Genomic DNA, 19688 nt, shown 5'->3' on the forward strand with positions numbered 1-19688 from the left:
TAAAGGGGGAAGCCATGACTGGAGGTAAGTGTCATGACTGGTAACAAGCTATACAGCACTCATATAGTTTCTGGGAAAAAAAATTGTTAAAAGCTTCTAAACTACACAACTGTTCCATGAAACCCTGTATATATGTCCATGTTCATGTCCATGTTCCTAAGTTTTATGTGGTGTGGACATACTACAGTCATATAGGACAAAGAGGTCACAGTTTCTTTAGCGATCAAGCATAAATGTAATTTTCCCCGAGACTCCTTGATGTAGTTTTAAAGTAGGTTTGCAACAAAACCTGTATATTGAAAAACTGACCCAAAACCTGCCAAGCAGTGTTACTAAATCTGCTTTTCTGTTTCATGTGGTTGACTACAGACACTGCCAAAATCCCTTCTCACAGTCATTGATACATAGGGATTAGAAATTCAATACCTGAATGTTTTTTTGAATCTTTTGTGGATTTCCTAAATGGGATTAATTTCTTTGAATAGCTGTAATTTGACCAATGCACTATAATCTGTAATGCAATATTGGTTTCAGATGCTCAAAACGTTAAGGACTCATTTTGGAGACTATAGCGATGAATTGTTTTACTATTAGTGCAAAAAATCCTAACTAAAATGAGTTAGAATTCTATATTCTTATAACACAAATATTTTTCTCAGTAATTAGAAAAGTTGTTACAAAATATTAGATGTGAATTCTTTGTCCAATTTAGCACATTACTGGTACAAATGTAATGGGGCCAAAAATCTGAAGCCCAGGCAATGATGTGGATACACATGGTATCTCCATCCACCCTTAACAAGGTCACCCATACCAGAGGGGCTGTGGTTCGGGAAGGGGACTCCCAGGTATTTCCATGGCCCCCAACCTAGGAATCTGACCCAGTAAGAAGAGGTGCCTGCCAGCTGGCAGTAGTGGGGCCCACCTCAGGGTCTTGGCCTGGACCTTGGGGCTACAATTCACATGTTTTCAAGCCATGTGGGAACATAGGAACAGGAGTAGGCCATTTAGCCCCTCAAGCCTGTTCCACCATTCAATGAGATCATGGGCTAATCTGTGACCTAACTCCATGTACCCGCCTTAGCCCCACATCTGTTAATACCTTTGGTTAACAAAAATCTATCTCAGATTTAAAATTAACAATTGTGCTAGCATCAACTGCAATTTGCGGAGGAGAGTTCCAAACTTCTATCATCCTTTGTGTGTAGAAGTGTTTCCTAACTTTACTCCTGAAACCTCTGGTTCTAATTTTTAGGCTATGTCCCCTTGTTCTAGACTCCCCAACCAGCGGAAATAGTTTCTCTCTATCTAACCTATCTTGATAGGTTAGATAGAGAGAAACTATCTTGAAAATTACAATCAAATCACCACTTAATCTTCTAATTTCCAGGGACTATAACCATAGTTTGTGTAATCTCACCTCGTAATTTAACCCTTAGAGTCCAGGTATCATTCTAGTAAATCTACGCTGCACTCATTAAGGTGCGGTGCCCAAAACGGAACACAGTACTCCAGGTGTGCTCTAACCGGGGTTTTGTATAGCTGTAGCATAACTTCTACCCCCTTGTATTCCACTCCTCTAGATATAAAGGCCAGAATTCCATTGGCCTTTTTGATTATTTTCTGTACCTGTCCATGACATTTTAATGATCTATGTACACAGACCCCTAAGTCTCTTTGGATTTTGGAGCTTCCCCTCACCGTAGGGTTGCCAACTCTGGTTGGAGGCATTCCTGGAGGTTTGATCATGTGACATTCTAACCTCATGACATCTGACCATGTGATGCAAATCACATGACATCTGACCTTGTGATGCCTAATCACATGATTTCTACAAATGTTATTGCCGTTACCATGTAAAGGTTGGGTCCCCTGTAGTTGAGTATTTTTGCTTCTGGTTTTGCGCCAGCAGCTTTTGTGCGACAGGTTCCAAGAACTAGGAGGCCACCTGTGAGCAGAGGAAAAGGGGAAATCGAGGGTGGGAAGAGGGGAAACCAAGGAATCCCCCCTTATTTCGGAGACCGCCCCCTTATTTCGGAGACCGCCCCCTTATTTCGGAGACCGCCCCCTTATTTCGGAGACCGCCCCCTTATTTCGGAGACCGCCGCCCCATTTCAGAGACCCCTCTATTTCACAGCCCCCAAGTGAAATTAGACAGAAGAAAAAACATTTCCTCTCCCCCAAAGAATTATTGTTGTGCAGAATAGATTCCCAACAAAAGCAGTTAACACAATATCAATTAATTGCTTCAACAAAGGACTGACTATCTGGAAGGGAGTCAGATTAAAAGTCAATAGATATTTTTCAATGAAACATGATAACATCAATTGGAAAATCTAGCGGAGGTGGGGGTCCCCAGTGGAGGGCTGTCTACGCGGGAGTCCTCCCCTGTGCCATTTGGGATCTGGGGTGGAGAGTGTTGCACGGAGTGGTCCCCAGAAAGCCGTTTCATGGACTCCCAGGATGCCTGTAATTTCTGCAGCCTGGATGAGTCCGTGTTTCATGTTTATATGGGTTGCAGCCTCTGTTTTGTTACCTGAGGGGACTACTCCTCAAGTTCTGGTTGCACTGCAGTCCCACGCTCCTGATCTTTGGCCACCCGGTGAGGAGAGGGGCGGACAAGTCAGAGGACGTCCTTGTGGGTCTGCTCCTGGGCCTGTCCAAAGTGGCCATCTACAGGTCCAGGCTGTACACGGCCCATGGGAGCAGTAGCTCCAACCGTCTGCTCTCTTCCGCAGCATTCTCCCGGGTGGCCCTGGAGAGGGAGCAAGCGGTGTCCAGCAGTACGCTTCAGGTTTTCCGTGACCGGTGGGCGCCACAGGGACTGGAGTGCATCTTTGATTTTGTTTATTATTTGATTTTGATTTGCTTTTAAAAAAATAAAGCACATCCTTCTTTTTAAAGGGGCCTAAACAAAAAAAAATTGGAAAATCTAGGCTATTTTAATGGCACGTTAACCCCTTTTTTAAAACAGGTTAATGCTAGCATTGAAATAACATCAATTGGATATTCTAGGCTGGTGGCTGCTGCACTGCTGTGGTTAAAGATTTGACATCTATGGAGAGTAATCAGTGAGTGTTGAATAGTGGAGGGTTGAGATGCACGTTCTGGATTTTGTTTGATTATCTTTGGGGGTCGGAGAGAAATTTTACAGAACATTTCCTCAGTAGATTAACCATTGGAGACCTACTTACACAGGAAAAATGGGTAAGTTAAATATTTAAAGTTAGTTTCTTCCAAGGAAAAAATAGAGATAAATTACAAAAGGGTGATATTGGAAACAAAATAAAACTAAAATTAAAATATAAGTAGAAGAGAATGAATGGGAAAGTAGGAGGATGGGGAGAAATGGAAGAGAGAGTGAGCAGAAGCAAAGTATTGAAACATGTTTGTTTCAAATTGTTTTAAGCACTTGTTTTTGTTGTATGGAGCTATTATACAATAATAAAGCTACACCTGATATAAGTAGATTTTTTTACTGTAATATTACTAGTTGTTGCAGTGTCCATGTGTAAGCTGAAATTTTTTTTAAACGACCAATGCATGGGGTAGTGTAAAAGTGAAATAATGAAATAAAATCCACAATAAATCAGATTGTAAGTGTTTGTGGAAGGAACTGGTTTGTTAGGCTGCATAGTTTCTTCCTGTTCTATGCTTTCTTATGTTTGAAAAAAAAACATAACATTTATAAGTTTACAAAAAATACATACTGGAAGATACAACTGAACAAGTTCTTGCTACCTAAGTGAATCCTCTGTAACCTCCTCCAGCTCTACAACCCTCCAAGAACACTGCGTTCCTCCAATTCTGGCCTCTTGTGCCGTTCCGATTTCCTTCTCCCCATCATTGGCAGCCGTGCCTTCAGCTGTCTAGGCCCTAAGTTCTGGATTTCCCTCCCTAAACCTCTCTACCTCTCTCTTCTCCTTTAAGATGCTCCTTAAAACCTACCTCTTTGACCAAGCACCTGTCCTAATATCTCCTTATGTGGCTTGGTGTCAAATTTTCTTTGATAATGCTCCTGTGAAGCACCTTGGGACGTTTGGCTATGTTAAAGGCGCTATATAAATGCAAGTTGTTGTTGTTGAATCCAATTCCTTTGCAGAGTGAAGAAGGAGCAGCATTGCACAGTGGCAACAAAGGAAAACCAGGCTTTGGCTTTTGCAACTTGGAGACTAAAAATAAAAAAAAGTCTGAAAACAGGCCAATCATACTGACACGAGTGTCAGAAAGCAAAACCACACCAATGGGGTTTTTGGCTTATGCAACTCCAGCACATTAACTTTAGTTTGGTTGCTGAAGTGGAGGCTCTGCACATTCATTAAGTACTTCGGAACTAAGTATTTTCTGTACTTTTTGTCTTATGTTTAGGTACCAGATCCAAACCTGAGGCTCCGGATCCAGTTTCCAACTCTGAGGCTGGAAGGCATGCAGCCAGACTGTGAGAAGGACTGGATTTCTATTGATGGTAAACGGTATGTGAGCATAAGCATTACGATGCATTTTTCTGTGTTCAATAATAATATTTTATTGTTTTAAATCTTTGCTGAACAGACCTGTCCCAAGTGAGACTTAGTCTGCATCAAATTCTTTTCCTGACACCATTCGCTTTTCACTTGTCTCTGCTGGGATTAAATTCCAAATTTTCAGGCCATGAAATGTCGTAGAGGGAGAAATTATATTTGCATCTGTTGTAACTGAGTCCATTTATTGAATCCCATCTTGATCAAAAATAATCACTACAACATACAAACAAAATTTTAAAAGGGAAGTGTAGAGAGGATTACTTTATATTGAAAATGTTCCTTTAAAGTAATGTTCAGATATGGGACTGTCAAGTTTATTCACATCCAAATATTAAACATTACAGTATTTACAAAGGAAGCACTTTATATTGAAAGTAGTTCTTCCCTACATTCTTATCCTTTAACGTGTATGTTTTAAAAATGGGGCTCTGTGAAGGGATCCTGCCCATCAGGTTTCTGTCTTTTTCTGCATTTGTTGACTTACTAACGAGTTATTTCAGTTGCTGTACAATAATAAAAATGTTTCCTGCAATGATACCATTACTTTTCTTTGGGTAGCTGATATTATCGTTTAGAAGCAGGGTCAGAGGATCGTCAGAGTGGGCCAATATCATCAGGGAGCCCTCTGCAGAAAAGTTTTAAAACTTCTGCTTAAGCCAAATGCTCTCTAGACAATATTACACTCTGGGAGTAAATTGTTAAGAATCATTAGGCGTTTGGTGCAGTGCCTGAAGTATATGTAACCCTTCAGTGTATTTGGTGTATGTTTTCCAACCACTATGTTTACTCCATGAAATTTGTGAGCTTTTACATTTCCTCTTGACAACTGCTTGGCAACTGAACAATGTCAGCACAAAGCCCTCTGCTTCTGGGATTTTGGGATCCCTTTATGATGGCCGTTTCGAATCACTTCGCTGAACTCTACAGGGGAGAAATTCAACTCATGCTGGTTTCCGACGCACGCCCGAAGAAGTTGGCCTGAGCCCCAAGTGAAATTGGGCCTCAGGCTTCATTTGGATGAAGTCGGCGAGATGCCAATCAGGCGTCCCGAAGCAGCTCGCTGTTCTAGGCCTTAGGAATTTTGGCTCAGCCCGCAGGTGGGTCCCTGGGGGGGTGCAAACAATGAGGCGGGCAGCCCGCGATATTTTTGTGGAGCCAGGAGGAGCAGTCCTGCTCCTGTTCCTGATCCTCCTGGCTCTGCAGAGATGAAAGTGAAGTCCCCACCGCTAAAGATACCTGTAGCTGAAACATCAATAAAAACAAGAGAGAAATGTAACCAAAAATAGCCCGGTATAATCAGATGTGAACTAGTGAGGAAGTGCAGCTGTTTCTGCCCAAAATAAAAGGGGCATTTAAGAGGTTATAATTGGCAACTTTGAAATGGACCTTAATGCAAATGGCTAAATGGTTATCGCTTTTTGGCCAATACAAGCGACTGCCCAATTTAAATGTAGGTGTTTTAGGTGGTAGGAACTTTATTACTTTTTTTGGAGAGGCCTCCAGCGATCCCTTTAAGGACTATTGGTTAGGCCACTCAAGACCCGGAACAACTGGGCAGAGCATCTGTCACGCAAGCTGTGCCCATTTGCCGACCAATTTCATCGGGGTCCTACAACCAGCATTAGGACCTCGATTTGTATAGGCAGGGCATCTAATGCCTGTTTGAGGCAGGTACCTTGCACACCTTAAAGTCGCCGACTTCCAATTTGACAGCCATTGCATTTGCAGGGGAGATCGCGACCCAAAATTAATTTCACCCCCCACCCAATGCTCAAAAAATGGGCACTGCAATGTTCGGTTTCTCCCCCTACACTCTGTGTAACTGTAACGGCCACTATGTATGCCAGGCAATATGCTCCAGTGCAACAGACTGCATTAAAGACAACCAATCATCCATTCTTTGAAGCACATATGTACAGATTCAAGTGACCCTTCTGCACGCTGCAACATTCTTAGTACTATACAATATATCTGTAACCAGCTTATTGAGGCATTCAACCAAGCTGTGCCTCCAGTCTGCACTTGTTGGCATACATCACTCTTCTGTCCCCTGAGAACCAGTGCACTCTGCCTTACTCAGTTGTGCCTCGACCCCTCATCACCTGCCAACTTTGCATGTGCCTCTATGGGCTAGTGCTTACAGTAAGGGTCAGTGGAATGCTGTGTGCCCTGGTAAAGTATTGTGTTCTTCAGGGCTTTGCCACACACCACTGCCTTTTCCAGAATCTGAGAATAGACGGAACGGATATTTATCAGCACATAGGGACATTGTATTCGTGCAGTACAGTGGCTGAAGTGATGTGCTATATTCGTGTGGGCATATTTTGAAACTTACAAATTTAGCAGGTGGCCCAGATCCTGTACCTACCAACCAGAGCCAGATTAAGAATTCTCAGAGCCCTGGTCACCAAGAACATTCAAGGCTTCTTCGTAAATGCCTGGGCAACACCCTCACCCACCCCTGATCCTTTAAAACACAAACATGTAGTAAAATGCATGAAGAAATAGGCTCGTAGAATGTTTACACACTGAATTAATAATAAATCGTATCACAATATACTACACTTAAATGAAATCGCATTTATAAATCACAGAACAATGTTTGGTGATTACAGATAGTTTTTTCAACTTTCATTTCGAGGATTTCATTTCCACAACATTCACCTGAGGAAGGAGGAAGCCTCCGAAAGCTTGTGAATTTAAAATAAAATTGCTGGACTATAACTTGGTGTTGTAAAATTGTTTACAATTGTCAACCCCAGTCCATCACCGGCATCTCCACATCATTTTCATTTTGCACAAGGAGTCAGCTTTTTGGATGTCTGTCTGTGCAACTCTAAAGCCAGCCCACAACACATTGCACATGTGCAGAAGATTAATAACACAAGGTCTTGTGGGGTGGCTTTCGAAACAAAACTGATGATCAGTGAGCAGGCTGTGATCCAACTAAGATTATAGCCCAGATATTTTAGCTACATTCAAGAATCTGGTTACTCATTGGCCCATATGTGCACATTCAAGTGTTGTTTATGGTTGTTCCTTTAGTGATTTTATTCTAGTGCAGCTGGAAAAGTGTCAGTGCTGATCGGTCTAATGTTGACTGTGTTGTTTTGCAACATTTATACTCTGAACATTCCCATCAGGTGAACTTCTTCATTGCCAACTATCCATGTTCAGAGTGAACACATTACTTTTTCAACCTCCATCTGCTCTGTTCACATAGTGAGGCAGATCTTGACTTTGTGCAATAGCATAAAACGGGTGATAGTGAATTGGCAACCCATGGAAATAAAAACCGGGAGAACTGTAAAAGGGGCTGCCGACAGGCTATTACCTGTTTTACACTATCTCTCAAAGTCAAGAGCTACTCCAGTGACTCCTAAAACACACTTCTGGCCCTGACCGACACTCCAAAACGTTTGTAATCTGCTGCTTCATCCGCACATGTACAAAAGCGGCAAAGGCTGAACTTCATGGAGCGGGCATCAGTTACAGCTAGAAATACTGTTTAAGAAGCCACTATCCAAACAGAGCAGATAGAGGTTGGCAGGTATGAAGTTTTACATTTCATTGTGTGCTACTACCAGATCTTTATAAATCACACTGCCACCCTTAAATGATGCTGCTCATCAGGTTGAGTTGCAGTTCTCAAATCACAAAGAATTGTGTCTGAATCGATGCAATCAATTGTCACTGAACATTACCTAATGATGCAAAAAGCAAAAGTCAATTCTGACTCGTAACACAACATAAAACTACTTTTATATAGATAATTTAAAAATCTATATTATATCTAAAACTACTGCAGTATGATTTTCTGGCTCCAAATGCTGAATCATAATACATTTCAAAATGTTGAAAAATACACCAGAAGGTGTGGAGAGCATTCTCATAGACCCCCCTTCCTTTTCATGGATATAAATGATACATCAGAAGAGCTCATTTCCCCTTCAAAAATTTCTAAATCTATTGCTGCAAAAAAGTTGTCTCTTTCTATACTTTAGTTTATTCCCCCTTTTATATGATGGATGGAATATTGGGTGCAGCTGTAGCTTAAGCCAAGGCAAGTTCAGGTGCCTCTGCACTCCCAGTTAGAATTATTGCTTTTCATGTGTCAAATGTAAGGCCATTGGGTTTCAGCTCTCATAGAAAAACAAGCACTCAAAACATTCAGAAATTCAGTATACTAAAGAGGAACTTATTCAGTCATCCCAAAGCATTGGCCTTGGTCATAGGCCTTTTCTTTGGAGCTGTTCTTCAGTTGTACATTGTTCTTTGAATTGTCAGCTTTTTTGAAACTCTTCATCAGCTTTACCCACGTTTAGGAGGTTGGCATATATGTGTATCTCAATGGCCAGAATCAGATGTAGCATTCAAGGAGGCTTCAGGCCACAACTACATTAAACATTTTAATATCTAAACTAATTAAGCAACTTATCAACTTACTGATGGGGGCGCTGTGTGTTTGCCATTTCTTGCAGCCAGTATCAGGAAAGTTGCACTGACGAGAAACCTTCCCAAATGCATATTAAAATGCCTGCAAATGTGCTTTAATAAAGAAATATATGTCTATTGTGTATAGATGATGAATAGCAATGACCAAATTTAACAACATTTCATAAGCCATTTCAATTTTGGTCATATGATTATTAACAAATTATCCACTGCAGGTCACTTTGAGTTTTCTTCTTCGACCCAGTCAATGGCCCTGAATTTCCGCTTTGGGCGCAATCGGGCTTGAATTGCGCCTGAAAATTGCACTGGCTGGATTTGATTGCGAGTTTCCGCTAAAATGCATTAACATAATCGCAAATGTAAAATCTTCCGTGAATCAGCACAATCCGGCAGCTTAACAGAGTGTAATCGTTTATTTTTCTTTTGCAATAAAAAATATTCATTGTATTTAAGAGTGGTAACCTGGTTTTATTAATACAGCTGGAAATGGGTTTATCACAAACAAGCATTTTTAATAAGAGTGTCCAGTCCTCCCCTGTGAGTAATCTGATTTTTAAATCACTGAAAATAACTTAAAAAAAACTGTACTAAACCATTCACTACTTTTATTGGTGTACACTAGTCAGTTTCTTAGTAAATTAAATATTTTAAAATATTTTAAAACGCACCTACTAGTGCCTGTGCGCCTAAGAAAACTAGCTTAATTTTTAAGACCCTCCTCGAACGGGCGCAATCAGCGGAAATTCGCCATCCTCATTGTCTCGAATGGGAACCGTGGCCAGTTTTATGGATGGGGCCGGTTTAAGCACGATTTTTTTTGAGCCAGTGTAAATCGAAATGCCGTGATGTTTTGTGCTGATTCGGCCGGATTGCGCTGAAAAAGCCAACGCAATCTAGTGGAAACTCAGGGCCAATATATTTAACTGGTTATACATCACACAATAAATTTTTAAGAATATGTGATATGAGACATTTGATCATGTACTCAGAGCAGAATGTGCTATAGCAAGTCTACATCAGTAAAAACTTCATAGCTTCTGTCTGTTATATAAAATAACATAACTAGAAGATATAACTTGTATTACTATATGTATTGATTAAATTATTTGTAATGATATGGTAGATTTATGAAAATCGTGTGGTTATCACGATATTTTGTAGTTTATGGTTGCACTGACTGCTTCGGTTTCTTTATATAGGTATTGTGGTGAACACTACAAGTCTTTGGTTGTGCCCAGCGCCTCTAATATCTTAACAGTTCAGTTTCACTCGGACTTTTATACCAGTAATTTTGGATTCCGTGCTGAATACACCAGCTTCAATCCCGCAGACGGTGAGTATTTTCAACTAACTCTGTAATCCATACAAAATGGTGTTTAATGCACTGTATTTTATGTTTGATACTGGCTTTGATACTACTTGGATTTTTCAACCCTTTTGCAAGTTATGAAATTTCATAAAATGTATTGCAATTCTACAGTAAGTCAGTAATTAAACCCAGCCTTTTATTCATTTTATATTTAATTGTTTGGGTTAAAATAAAAGCTTGAAAGATTGTAAATCACAAATTAAAGATGGGCAGATCATATTTGTACCTAGCTTGAGTCAAAACCTGAAACAATTGCCCATGCCCATTAAGACCGCAAATACCACTTGATCCTCACCTTTCAGACATCCATGTTAGAAGACAAAACTACACTCCCACTAGCGGTTGTCAGGTGAAACCACTCGAAAATATAGAGGCATTCCTCACCCAGATCTGTCAACTTGCCCTCCTTTTAGAGTGAAATTTAGTCATTTTGGTTTAAAACTTAACCCATTTTAATGTATCTACTATCACAGGGAGAAAGAAGACACTCTTACTTTCCAGTACAAAATCCAGCATTTCTAAAAAATATTACTGAAAAGGTTCTGCTTATAGAACATGTTTAAATTTAATGCTTTCATTCAGAACACCCCTTCTAAACCTTCAGTAATGGCACAGCCCTTTCAGGATTTCTAGCCTTTAAATTCGCCACCATGTACTTTTTAAGATAAATTACTTTTACTCAAGTTTAAAAACAAGTACACTTTACTTGGTAACATACTTAAGATATCGCACCTTCTATTTTATGATTGCATTTGCAAAATAATGAATTGACATTCAAGGGCAACATTACAGAAGATTATCTATAGGAAATAAATAGGTAGTTCTTTAGGAGGAACATATTCTTGTTTTTGAGGAAAAATAGCACTTGCACCAACTGTGAGTATCATTTAAACTAATGGGAGGCTTTGGATAATGAAGCAGCCAATAAAACTATATACGACGTCAATATCTCCTGTTGTCCAACTAAAAGAAGAAAACATGGGTCAGCCTGCAAGTGTTGGCATTCTGATTAATTTAAAATCCATACATTCAGGGGAGGAGATTGCAACAAAGACATTTTCCTCCACCACTCCCTTTCAAGCTGTCACTCTTTCCTCCATCCCCAGTTCATGCTGGCATTCTCCTACCTCCCCCACCAAAGCTCCTATTCCAGCTTCTATTCTCATCCCTCTCATTGCCATCCATTCCCTTCCCCTTAATTGCCATCCCTGCATTGTGGAGTGGCAGGATGTGATTTTTCTCCTCACATCCCAATCTCAACTTGCCTGTTGTTTGCCCAGGAGGGGAAACCAAATGACCTAATCTGCTGTCAGACACCTTGGGCTCAGTTTTAATTTGGAAGTGCGGGTGCGTTGGGGGCTATGAAAATCGGGGAAATGAAGAGCGGGAAACAAATCCGGCCCCAACACGTTGACTTGCGCGTCTCACAAAGGCACATCTGGGTGCGCACACCGTTCCCGAACCCGGAAGTCCCGCCGGCAATTAAAGCCGGCGGGACGATATTTAAAGAAGCAAATGTACGCCATTGAGGTACTTAAGGTACTTTATTTCTTACACATTAGGTAGTTAAAACAATTTTCAACTTACCTGGGCGGCTTTCCCACGGCTTCCGATTCATGCTTGGGGTGAAACCTGGTGTGAAGGGCCGGATCAGTCAAAAAAAAGTAAATAAATGAAATAAAATAACATTTCACAACTTAAAAAATAAATAAACCTACCTTTGAAATTATGTCACCTGCACCCCTCCTGCTCCGATGTCTGATGTCTCCCTCTCCGATGTCTCCCCGCCCTGATGTCTCCCTCCCCCGATGTCTTCCCCCCCCAAAGTCTCCCCCACCGATGTCTCCCCCCCTCATGATGTCTCCCTCTCCAATGTCTCCATCTCTGATGTCTCACCAAGGTCTCCCCCTGCCGATCTTCGCACCCCCCCCCCGATCTTTGTGTCCCGCCCCCATCTTTGTCTATCCCCCCCCCCCACAATCTCTCTTGCAGTGCCGGATGACGTCTCTCTCTCTTTCTTTCTTTTTCCACCCCTCCCCCACTGTCGGCAGCCAGCTGCCCCCCCACTGCCATCCCGCCACCCTTTTAAAATTGGGCCTGTTGTAGTGGCTGGTTTCAAAGTGGCACAGGTAAAGTACTTGGTGAAGGTTGCATACCTGTCTTTTGATTGGGATATAGGCAGCAACCTAGGGGCAGTAAGGGCAGCAGAAGTGTGAACAATAGCCCTCTCCTTATTTCATTTAATCAATCTTATGCCCTAACATATTGTGTTACAGAATGCCAAGGAATGCACGAATGTGGAGATGGAAAATGTGAGCTCATGAGCAACAAGTGCGATGGCTGGGTACATTGCAAAGATAAAAGTGATGAATTAAACTGTGGTAAGTAGAAGAGGAAATACATTGTTTTGCTTATCTAAGAAGTAGTTGCAGTTTAAACACAGCAAAAAAGTGGATTCCTGATGAATCCTAACTGTAATCAAAGTAACACACCAACTTAATTACTTTTCCAACCTTGTCATTTTGATTCATTGGATACTTTCCACCAATTATTTATGAACTTAATGTACTGAATATGTCAATCAATTCAACCAAGGTAAGACACTTTTGCCTCTCTGCAGGCGAAGATCTGCTTTCTGGGTGGAGCAACATCATAAATTATTCAAAACTGTGCTTACAATTTTGCTACAAAGGGAAATGAGACCAATTCTTTCCTCTATATGTTTAAGGAGATAATTAACAAATGTATTGGTGCCAACATGTACCAACAACATTGCCAAGAGTTGGTTCTAACCAATTGCTGTAATTACACACATTTGTAGCATATGGATTGAACTGTGATTTAATTATATTCATAAATATATAAAAAATATGTGTCAATGTATTCACGATCGTGGAATTTGAAACTAAGTGGAAACTTTGGTTACCATGGATGCCAACTGATTATGTTTTGCACGAACCTTCGCAGTTCTGAGATGCGTCAGTGTCTGCTGATGAAATTCCGCCTTTTTTATTCCTCCAGTAGTATTTGGGCTGAAATGTGGCAGAATGCCCTGAGTAGTAATTGGGCAAAGCAGCAGGTAAATGGTGGGTAACAGCTCTGAGCAGGGAGAGCACAGTAACATCGATACACAGTTTTAAGTTTTTTTTGAGCTGTCGTCCCTCGTCAGCCTTAGCTGATAAACATCGGTGTGAAATGTAAACTGTGCTGAGGTGGCCCCATAATTCACCTAGGCCGAGCTCTTCTCACCACATGTGACCATGTTGGGAGCTCATGCGCTTTTCATGCTCCTCAGCAGCTGACTTAGGCAAGAGCAGGGAAACACCGTCTGTTGGACAATATTACAGCAGAAACCATGGTAGGGGCCAGATTTAGCAATTTTAATGTACTTAGCACTGGGAAATGTTTTTAAATAATAAAAGATAAATATTCTGGCTATTCCAAAATAGTTGCAGGCTGAATGTTATAGAATGAAAAGCCACTAACAGAATGGAAAAAGTCCTTCCTGGCTTTGTGAATTCTGTTGACACCTCTAATAGCAGCAGGTGGGTTCAGGGTATCTGGTTGCACTCACACAGTGTAGGTTTGGGGGGGTGTCCGGGTACAGCTCACGCAGCGTTAAGATGGGGATGTCTGGGTGCAGCCTACAGAGAGTAGGGGTGAGAGCACCTGGTGAACTGTGGGGAGGGAGCGCCTGGTTGCAGCCCACGTGCATTGATATTGCAATGAAAGGGAAATATATCAAAGTACTACATATGGCACTCAGCTGGCTTCTTCAGCTCTTATTTTTGAGAGCAGCAGTTGGGTCTCATGGAAGAGAAGTTGAGAAAGAGTGAGGGGGGAATGGTGAAGAAACTGCAAAGTGATGACGTTTCAGTGCTGGAGTAGTTAGGAGACTGGGGTAAGTAGGTGGCAGAGGGGGAAGAGCAAATTGTGCACTGAATTTTTGAGTTATCAGCTTTTTTTGACAATGGTCGTCAACTTTTCCAGGTTTTGTAGGTTGGCACGTGTGTTACCTCAAAATATCAAATCTGAAAAGACATAAAACCATAGAAACATAGAAGCTTACAGCACAGAAGGCAGCAATCCAGCCCTTCATGACTCTTTGCTAAAGCAATCGAAAACTAATTCTACTGCTCCACTCTCACCCCATAGCCCTGCATTTTCCTCTGCTTCAAATATTTATCCAATTTTCCCTTAAAAGATGCTGTGGTCTTTGGTCTGTCAACTCCACGTGGCAAACCAATCCATGCCCCAACAATCCTCTGAGTAAAGATATTTCTCCTAATCTCTCTCATCACTCAATGACAATTTTATTGATGACCCCTCGTCACTGACTCACTAACCAGAAGATATTGTCTTTCCTATTCACGCTTTCAAATCTCTTCATAATTTTAAAACCTCTATTAAAACTCTTCTTAGCCTTCACTGCTCGAGTGGAAATAATATCAGTATCTTAAGTGTCTTCTTATGTATATAATTTCCCAGCCCCGGCATTACGCTGATGAATCTACGTTGTATGCTTTCTATGTCATTAAAGTCCTTTCTATAATGAGGCACCCAATATTGCACACAGTACTGTGACTGTGGCCAAACCAATGTTTTGTAAAATGTATTACTACTTTACTTTTGCTGTATGCTCTCATTTACAGAACTCATAATGCTGTTGGCCCTTTTTATGGCTTTATCTAGTTGGTGTATACTATAGGCCACCAAATAGTGGGAAGGAGATCAAGGAGAAAATTTGCAGGCAAATTACAGAAAGATGCAGTGATAATGGGGGATTTCAATTATCCCAATATAGACTGGAACAGTAACAGTATAAAGGGCAAAGAGGGGGCGGAATTCCTGAAATGTGTTCAAGAGAACTTTCTGGAACAGTGTGTTTCCAGCCCAACCAGGAAGGAAACAGTGCTGGATGTAGTTCTAGGGAATGAAGAGGGGCAAGTGGAGCATGTTTCAGTGGGGAACATTTGAGGAATAGTGATCAGAATATCATTAGGTCTAGAATAGTTATGTTATAGGACAAGGAACAATCAAATGTGAAAATTTCAGTGAGTTAAAAAGGGATCTTGCCCAGTTGGATTGGAATCAAAAATTGGTAGGCAAAACAGTAATTGAAGAATGGGAGGCCTTCAAGGAGGAGTTGGTTTGGGTACAGGCTAGAAACATCCCTACGAGGGGGAAAGGAAGGGCATCCAAAGGTAGAGCTCGTTGGATGACGAAAGATAGAGAGATTAAAATGAAACAGAAAAAGGAGGCTTATGACAAATGTAAGGTTCATAATACAGTAGAGAATCAGGCTGAATACAGAAAGTACAGAGGAGATCTAAAAAAGGAAATAAGAGGGGCAAAGAGAGAGTATGAGAATAGGTTAGCGACTAACATAAAAGGGAACCCAATAGTCTTTTATAAACACGAAATAGTAAAAGGGTGGGACCGATTAGGGACAAAAAAGATCATCTTGTGAAGGTAGAGGACATAAATGAATACTTCGCATCCGTCTTCACTAAAGAAGAGGATTGTGCTATTGTAGCAGTAAAGGAGGAGGTAGTAGTGATAGAATCATAGAAAATTTATGGCACAGAAGGAGGCCATTCGGCCCATTGTGTCCGCGCCAGCCGAAAATGAGCCACCCAGCCTAATCCCACTTTCCAACACTTATAGAATCAGAGAATATTGCGATATTGGATAGGATAAAAATAGATAAAGAGGAAGTACTTAAAAGATTGGCAGTGCTCAAAGTAGAAGTCACCCGGATAAAGCCCTTGGGATTAAAGGGACAGTGGCAGCGTGGATATAAAATTGGTACAATTTTAAAGGGGATGCAGGAACAGAGAGACCCAGGGGTGTACATATGCAAATCTTTGAAGGTGGCAGGACAAGTTGAAAAGGCTATTTAAAAAGGCATATGGGATCCTGGGCTTTATTAATAGAAGCCTAGAGTATAAAAGCAAAGAAGTTATGCTAAACCTTTATAAAACACTGTTTAGGCCTCAGCTGGAGTATTGTGTTCAATTCTGGGCACCACACTTTAGGAAAGATGTCAAGGCCTTAGAGGTGGTGCAGAAGAGATTAACTAGAATGGTATCAGGGATGAGGGACTTCAGCTATGTGGAGAAGTTGGGGTTATTCTCCTTAGAACAGAGAGATTTGATGAAGGTGTCCACAATCATGAACGCTTTTGATAGAGTGAATAAGGTGAAACTGTTTTCAGTGGAAGGGTCGGTAACCAGAGGACACAGATTTAAGGTGATTGGCAAAGAGCCAGAGGTGACATGAGGAAACATTTTTTACGCAGTGCGTTATAATGATCCGGAATGCACTGCCTGAAAGGGTGGTGGAAGCAGATTCACTAGTAACTTTCAAAAGGGAATTATATAAATACGTGAAGGGAAAAAGCTTACTGGGCTATGGGGAAAGAGCAGGAAATGGGACTAATTAGATAGCTCTTTCAAAGAGCCGGCACAAGCACAATGGGCTGAATGGCCTCTTCCTGTGCTGTACCTACTATGATACTTGTAATCACACTTTCAGAGAATTACGTATTTGAACCCCTGGGTGTCTCTCTTCATCCACAAACATCAGCATCTTTCCATTGAGTACATGTGCCTATTCCTGTTTTTATCTCTCCCAAAATGTATTACCGCACTCTATCCAAATAAATTGCATCTTCCACCTTTCTTGTGCTTAGACTTGACTATTCCAATGCTCTCCTTACCAGCCTCCCATCTTCCACCCTCCATAAACTTGAGCTCATCCAAAACTCTGCTGCCTGTATCCTAACTCACACCAAGTCCCGTTCACCCATCACCCCTGTGCCTGCTGACCTACATTGTCTGCCCATTGTACTGACCTGTCTGGGTCGTCCAGAAGACATTTACATCCTCCTGGCCGTTTGCCAAACCCTTACTTTGATGTCATCAACATATTTCAAGATTACATACAGACATTTACACATACACATACACACACCAAGATCAAAACTGGGCCAGCATTAAACCCCAGAATACACCATTTTCAATCCTTTTCCATTCCGAGTGACGCAGATTTACCTTAATTCTGTTTCTTGTCTGTCAACCAATTTTCTACCCATACTGCTACATTTCCTCATAGCACCCTCCTAAATTTTTCTAACAAGCCTTTTGTGAAATATCTTATCAAGTGCCTTCTGAAAATCTATGTTTACTACATTTACTACATTCCCTTTATCTTCAAAAAACTTTATTTGAATCAAGAAATCACATACATGTACATGGTTGGCTGTGTAGAACAATATCTAGATAACTAGTTGTGACTGCTGGTCTTCATTTTTGCACCACAAAATTTAGTCACAACAAAAACTAAAACAAAGTTCTGAGTGAAACATTCGCTCTGTTCTTGCTTAACTCTTTTTCATTTACTCTTTATTTGACCCATTTCCAGTGTGCACATCAGAGCAGTTTAAGTGTCATAATAACATGTGTAAACCCATGATCTGGGTCTGTGATGGAGTTGATGACTGTGAAGATATGAGCGATGAAAGCAACTGTGGTAAGAAACTTGCTTTTTGATTATGGAAAATCTAAAGGATAAAATTGATAGATTAGGCAGCTTTTACAACAAAAAAAATTGCATTATCTCTTAGTTTTCTTCTGAAGTTATTGACTCAAGAGTACAGTTCCTTAAGCAATACAGCCCTCTAGTATCTTGTCCAAATGGCTATTCTTCATGTGCTAGCCTAAATCATGGTGGGGGGAACTTATTAGGTAACTTTTTTCCATTTCATTTCAGATCTTTTAAAATTTGTGGTTCAACTTTTTTTTAAAGTCAGTGTCTCAGTGAAACACATTGGCGCCAATATTTACGGGGAGGCGGGGAGGGAGCGGGGTGGGGGTGTGTGTGTGTGTCAGCGGCCGGTAAACCTGGGAATACCGGGTGGGCGGAGGTCCTGTTGAATTTAACGGCAGGACCTCATTAGAATTTTTAAAATCCGTTTCCCGCCCAGCAGCCAGCCAGATTGAGAGGCTAAGAGGGAAAGCACACTGTAGAAGGCAGCAGCCATGGACCTCTGGGGATGGTCCCCAGCAATTGAGAAGATTGGCGGGGGGGGGCGGGGCGGGCTCGGAGTGCAGCAGCAAGGAGGGAGGGAGAGATAGAGATCGCGGCGGGGTCGGCAGATCACTGGGAAGGAGAGATTGCAGCAAAATGTTTGCTTGAGGGGCCGGGGGAAGCACTCCTGCTCCTACTGGCCCACAAGCAGTGCTGGAAAAGCACATACATGCTGGAGGGGCAGCTCCCGCCTCCCTTCACTTGTCGGGTTTCTCGAGCCCTGGGAAACCCGTCCCGCAGCCGTTAAATTCAAATGGCTACCAAAATCTGAGGAACAGAGCCTCATTTTAAATATTAAAATCACTGACCCGCCTCTCCAAAGCGGATTACATGGCCACCCCCAAATCCACCGCGGTAAAACCGGAAGTAGGTGCCTTCGCGGTGGGTTGGGGTCGGGTTTCACATTTTTAACAATTTAAACCCGCCCCCCCCCCCCCCCACACTCTGCCAACCCTCTCTTTCCTATGCGGTTTGGGGGAGGGGTTAAACTCCCCCCATTACTTCACTAACTTGGACTTAATTTTGCAGTACAGAGATTAATAGTTCTCTATGTAAGATGGATTCAAACCCAGATGTCAAGTACAACATTGGGGCACTCTGCCAAATACTTTGAAACTAAATGTAACATTCAAGCAAAGCATATCAGTTGCAATTTCTTCAACTAGCTTCAGAATATTTTATGATAAATGATCACATCTTTTCTGCTCCATTTCCAGATTGCTCTGTTGGGTACTTCAGCTGCCAGAATAATAATTGTTTGTCCATTAGTGCCTTATGTGATGGAAAGGCTGACTGTCCTAATGGCTCTGATGAAGCTGACTGTGATAAAGCAGGTAGATGGAACATACTTTTTCCTACTATAATTACTTTTCAGTACATATACTGGCATCAAAGTTTTAAAACATTATTCTCTTAAGTGTCCTTGTTGGTAAAGACTCTGTTGTTATTTGCTGTACATAACACGGAATCATCAGAAGCAAAGCTCACTTTCTTTTTTTTAAACCAATATTTTGTGCCCATAGTGCGGAATACCATAAATTGCTAGGCACAGTCGTTTGCTTTTTATTTTGTCCTTGAACCAAAAGAGGAATCTGCATAGGTGGCCATGCTTTATAAAACTTAGAAAATACTGCTGGTAATATTAACGGATGAGCTTATAATGTATTCCCACTCATTCTTCTATCCATTATTTTAGCAGAGGCATTAACTCTGCTGCTAATAAAACATGATGTGGAGATGCCGGTGATGGA

The 19688-nt window shown here is 41.4% G+C and overlaps 1 protein-coding gene across 1 annotated transcript in view; it reads left to right on the forward strand.

Annotated features, from left to right (window-relative positions):
• Positions 1–19688, forward strand: part of LOC137327346 (suppressor of tumorigenicity 14 protein-like) — a 113606-nt gene that overhangs the window by 56750 nt on the left and 37168 nt on the right. Inside the window, exons 10-14 of the mRNA XM_067993047.1 lie at positions 4369–4472; positions 10178–10311; positions 12624–12728; positions 17773–17880; positions 19155–19271. Of these exons, the coding sequence (XP_067849148.1) occupies positions 4369–4472; positions 10178–10311; positions 12624–12728; positions 17773–17880; positions 19155–19271 (568 nt within the window). The remainder of the gene's footprint in view (positions 1–4368; positions 4473–10177; positions 10312–12623; positions 12729–17772; positions 17881–19154; positions 19272–19688) is intronic.

Source organism: Heptranchias perlo, chromosome 11, assembly GCF_035084215.1.
Source record: "Heptranchias perlo isolate sHepPer1 chromosome 11, sHepPer1.hap1, whole genome shotgun sequence".
Taxonomy (NCBI): domain Eukaryota; kingdom Metazoa; phylum Chordata; class Chondrichthyes; order Hexanchiformes; family Hexanchidae; genus Heptranchias; species Heptranchias perlo.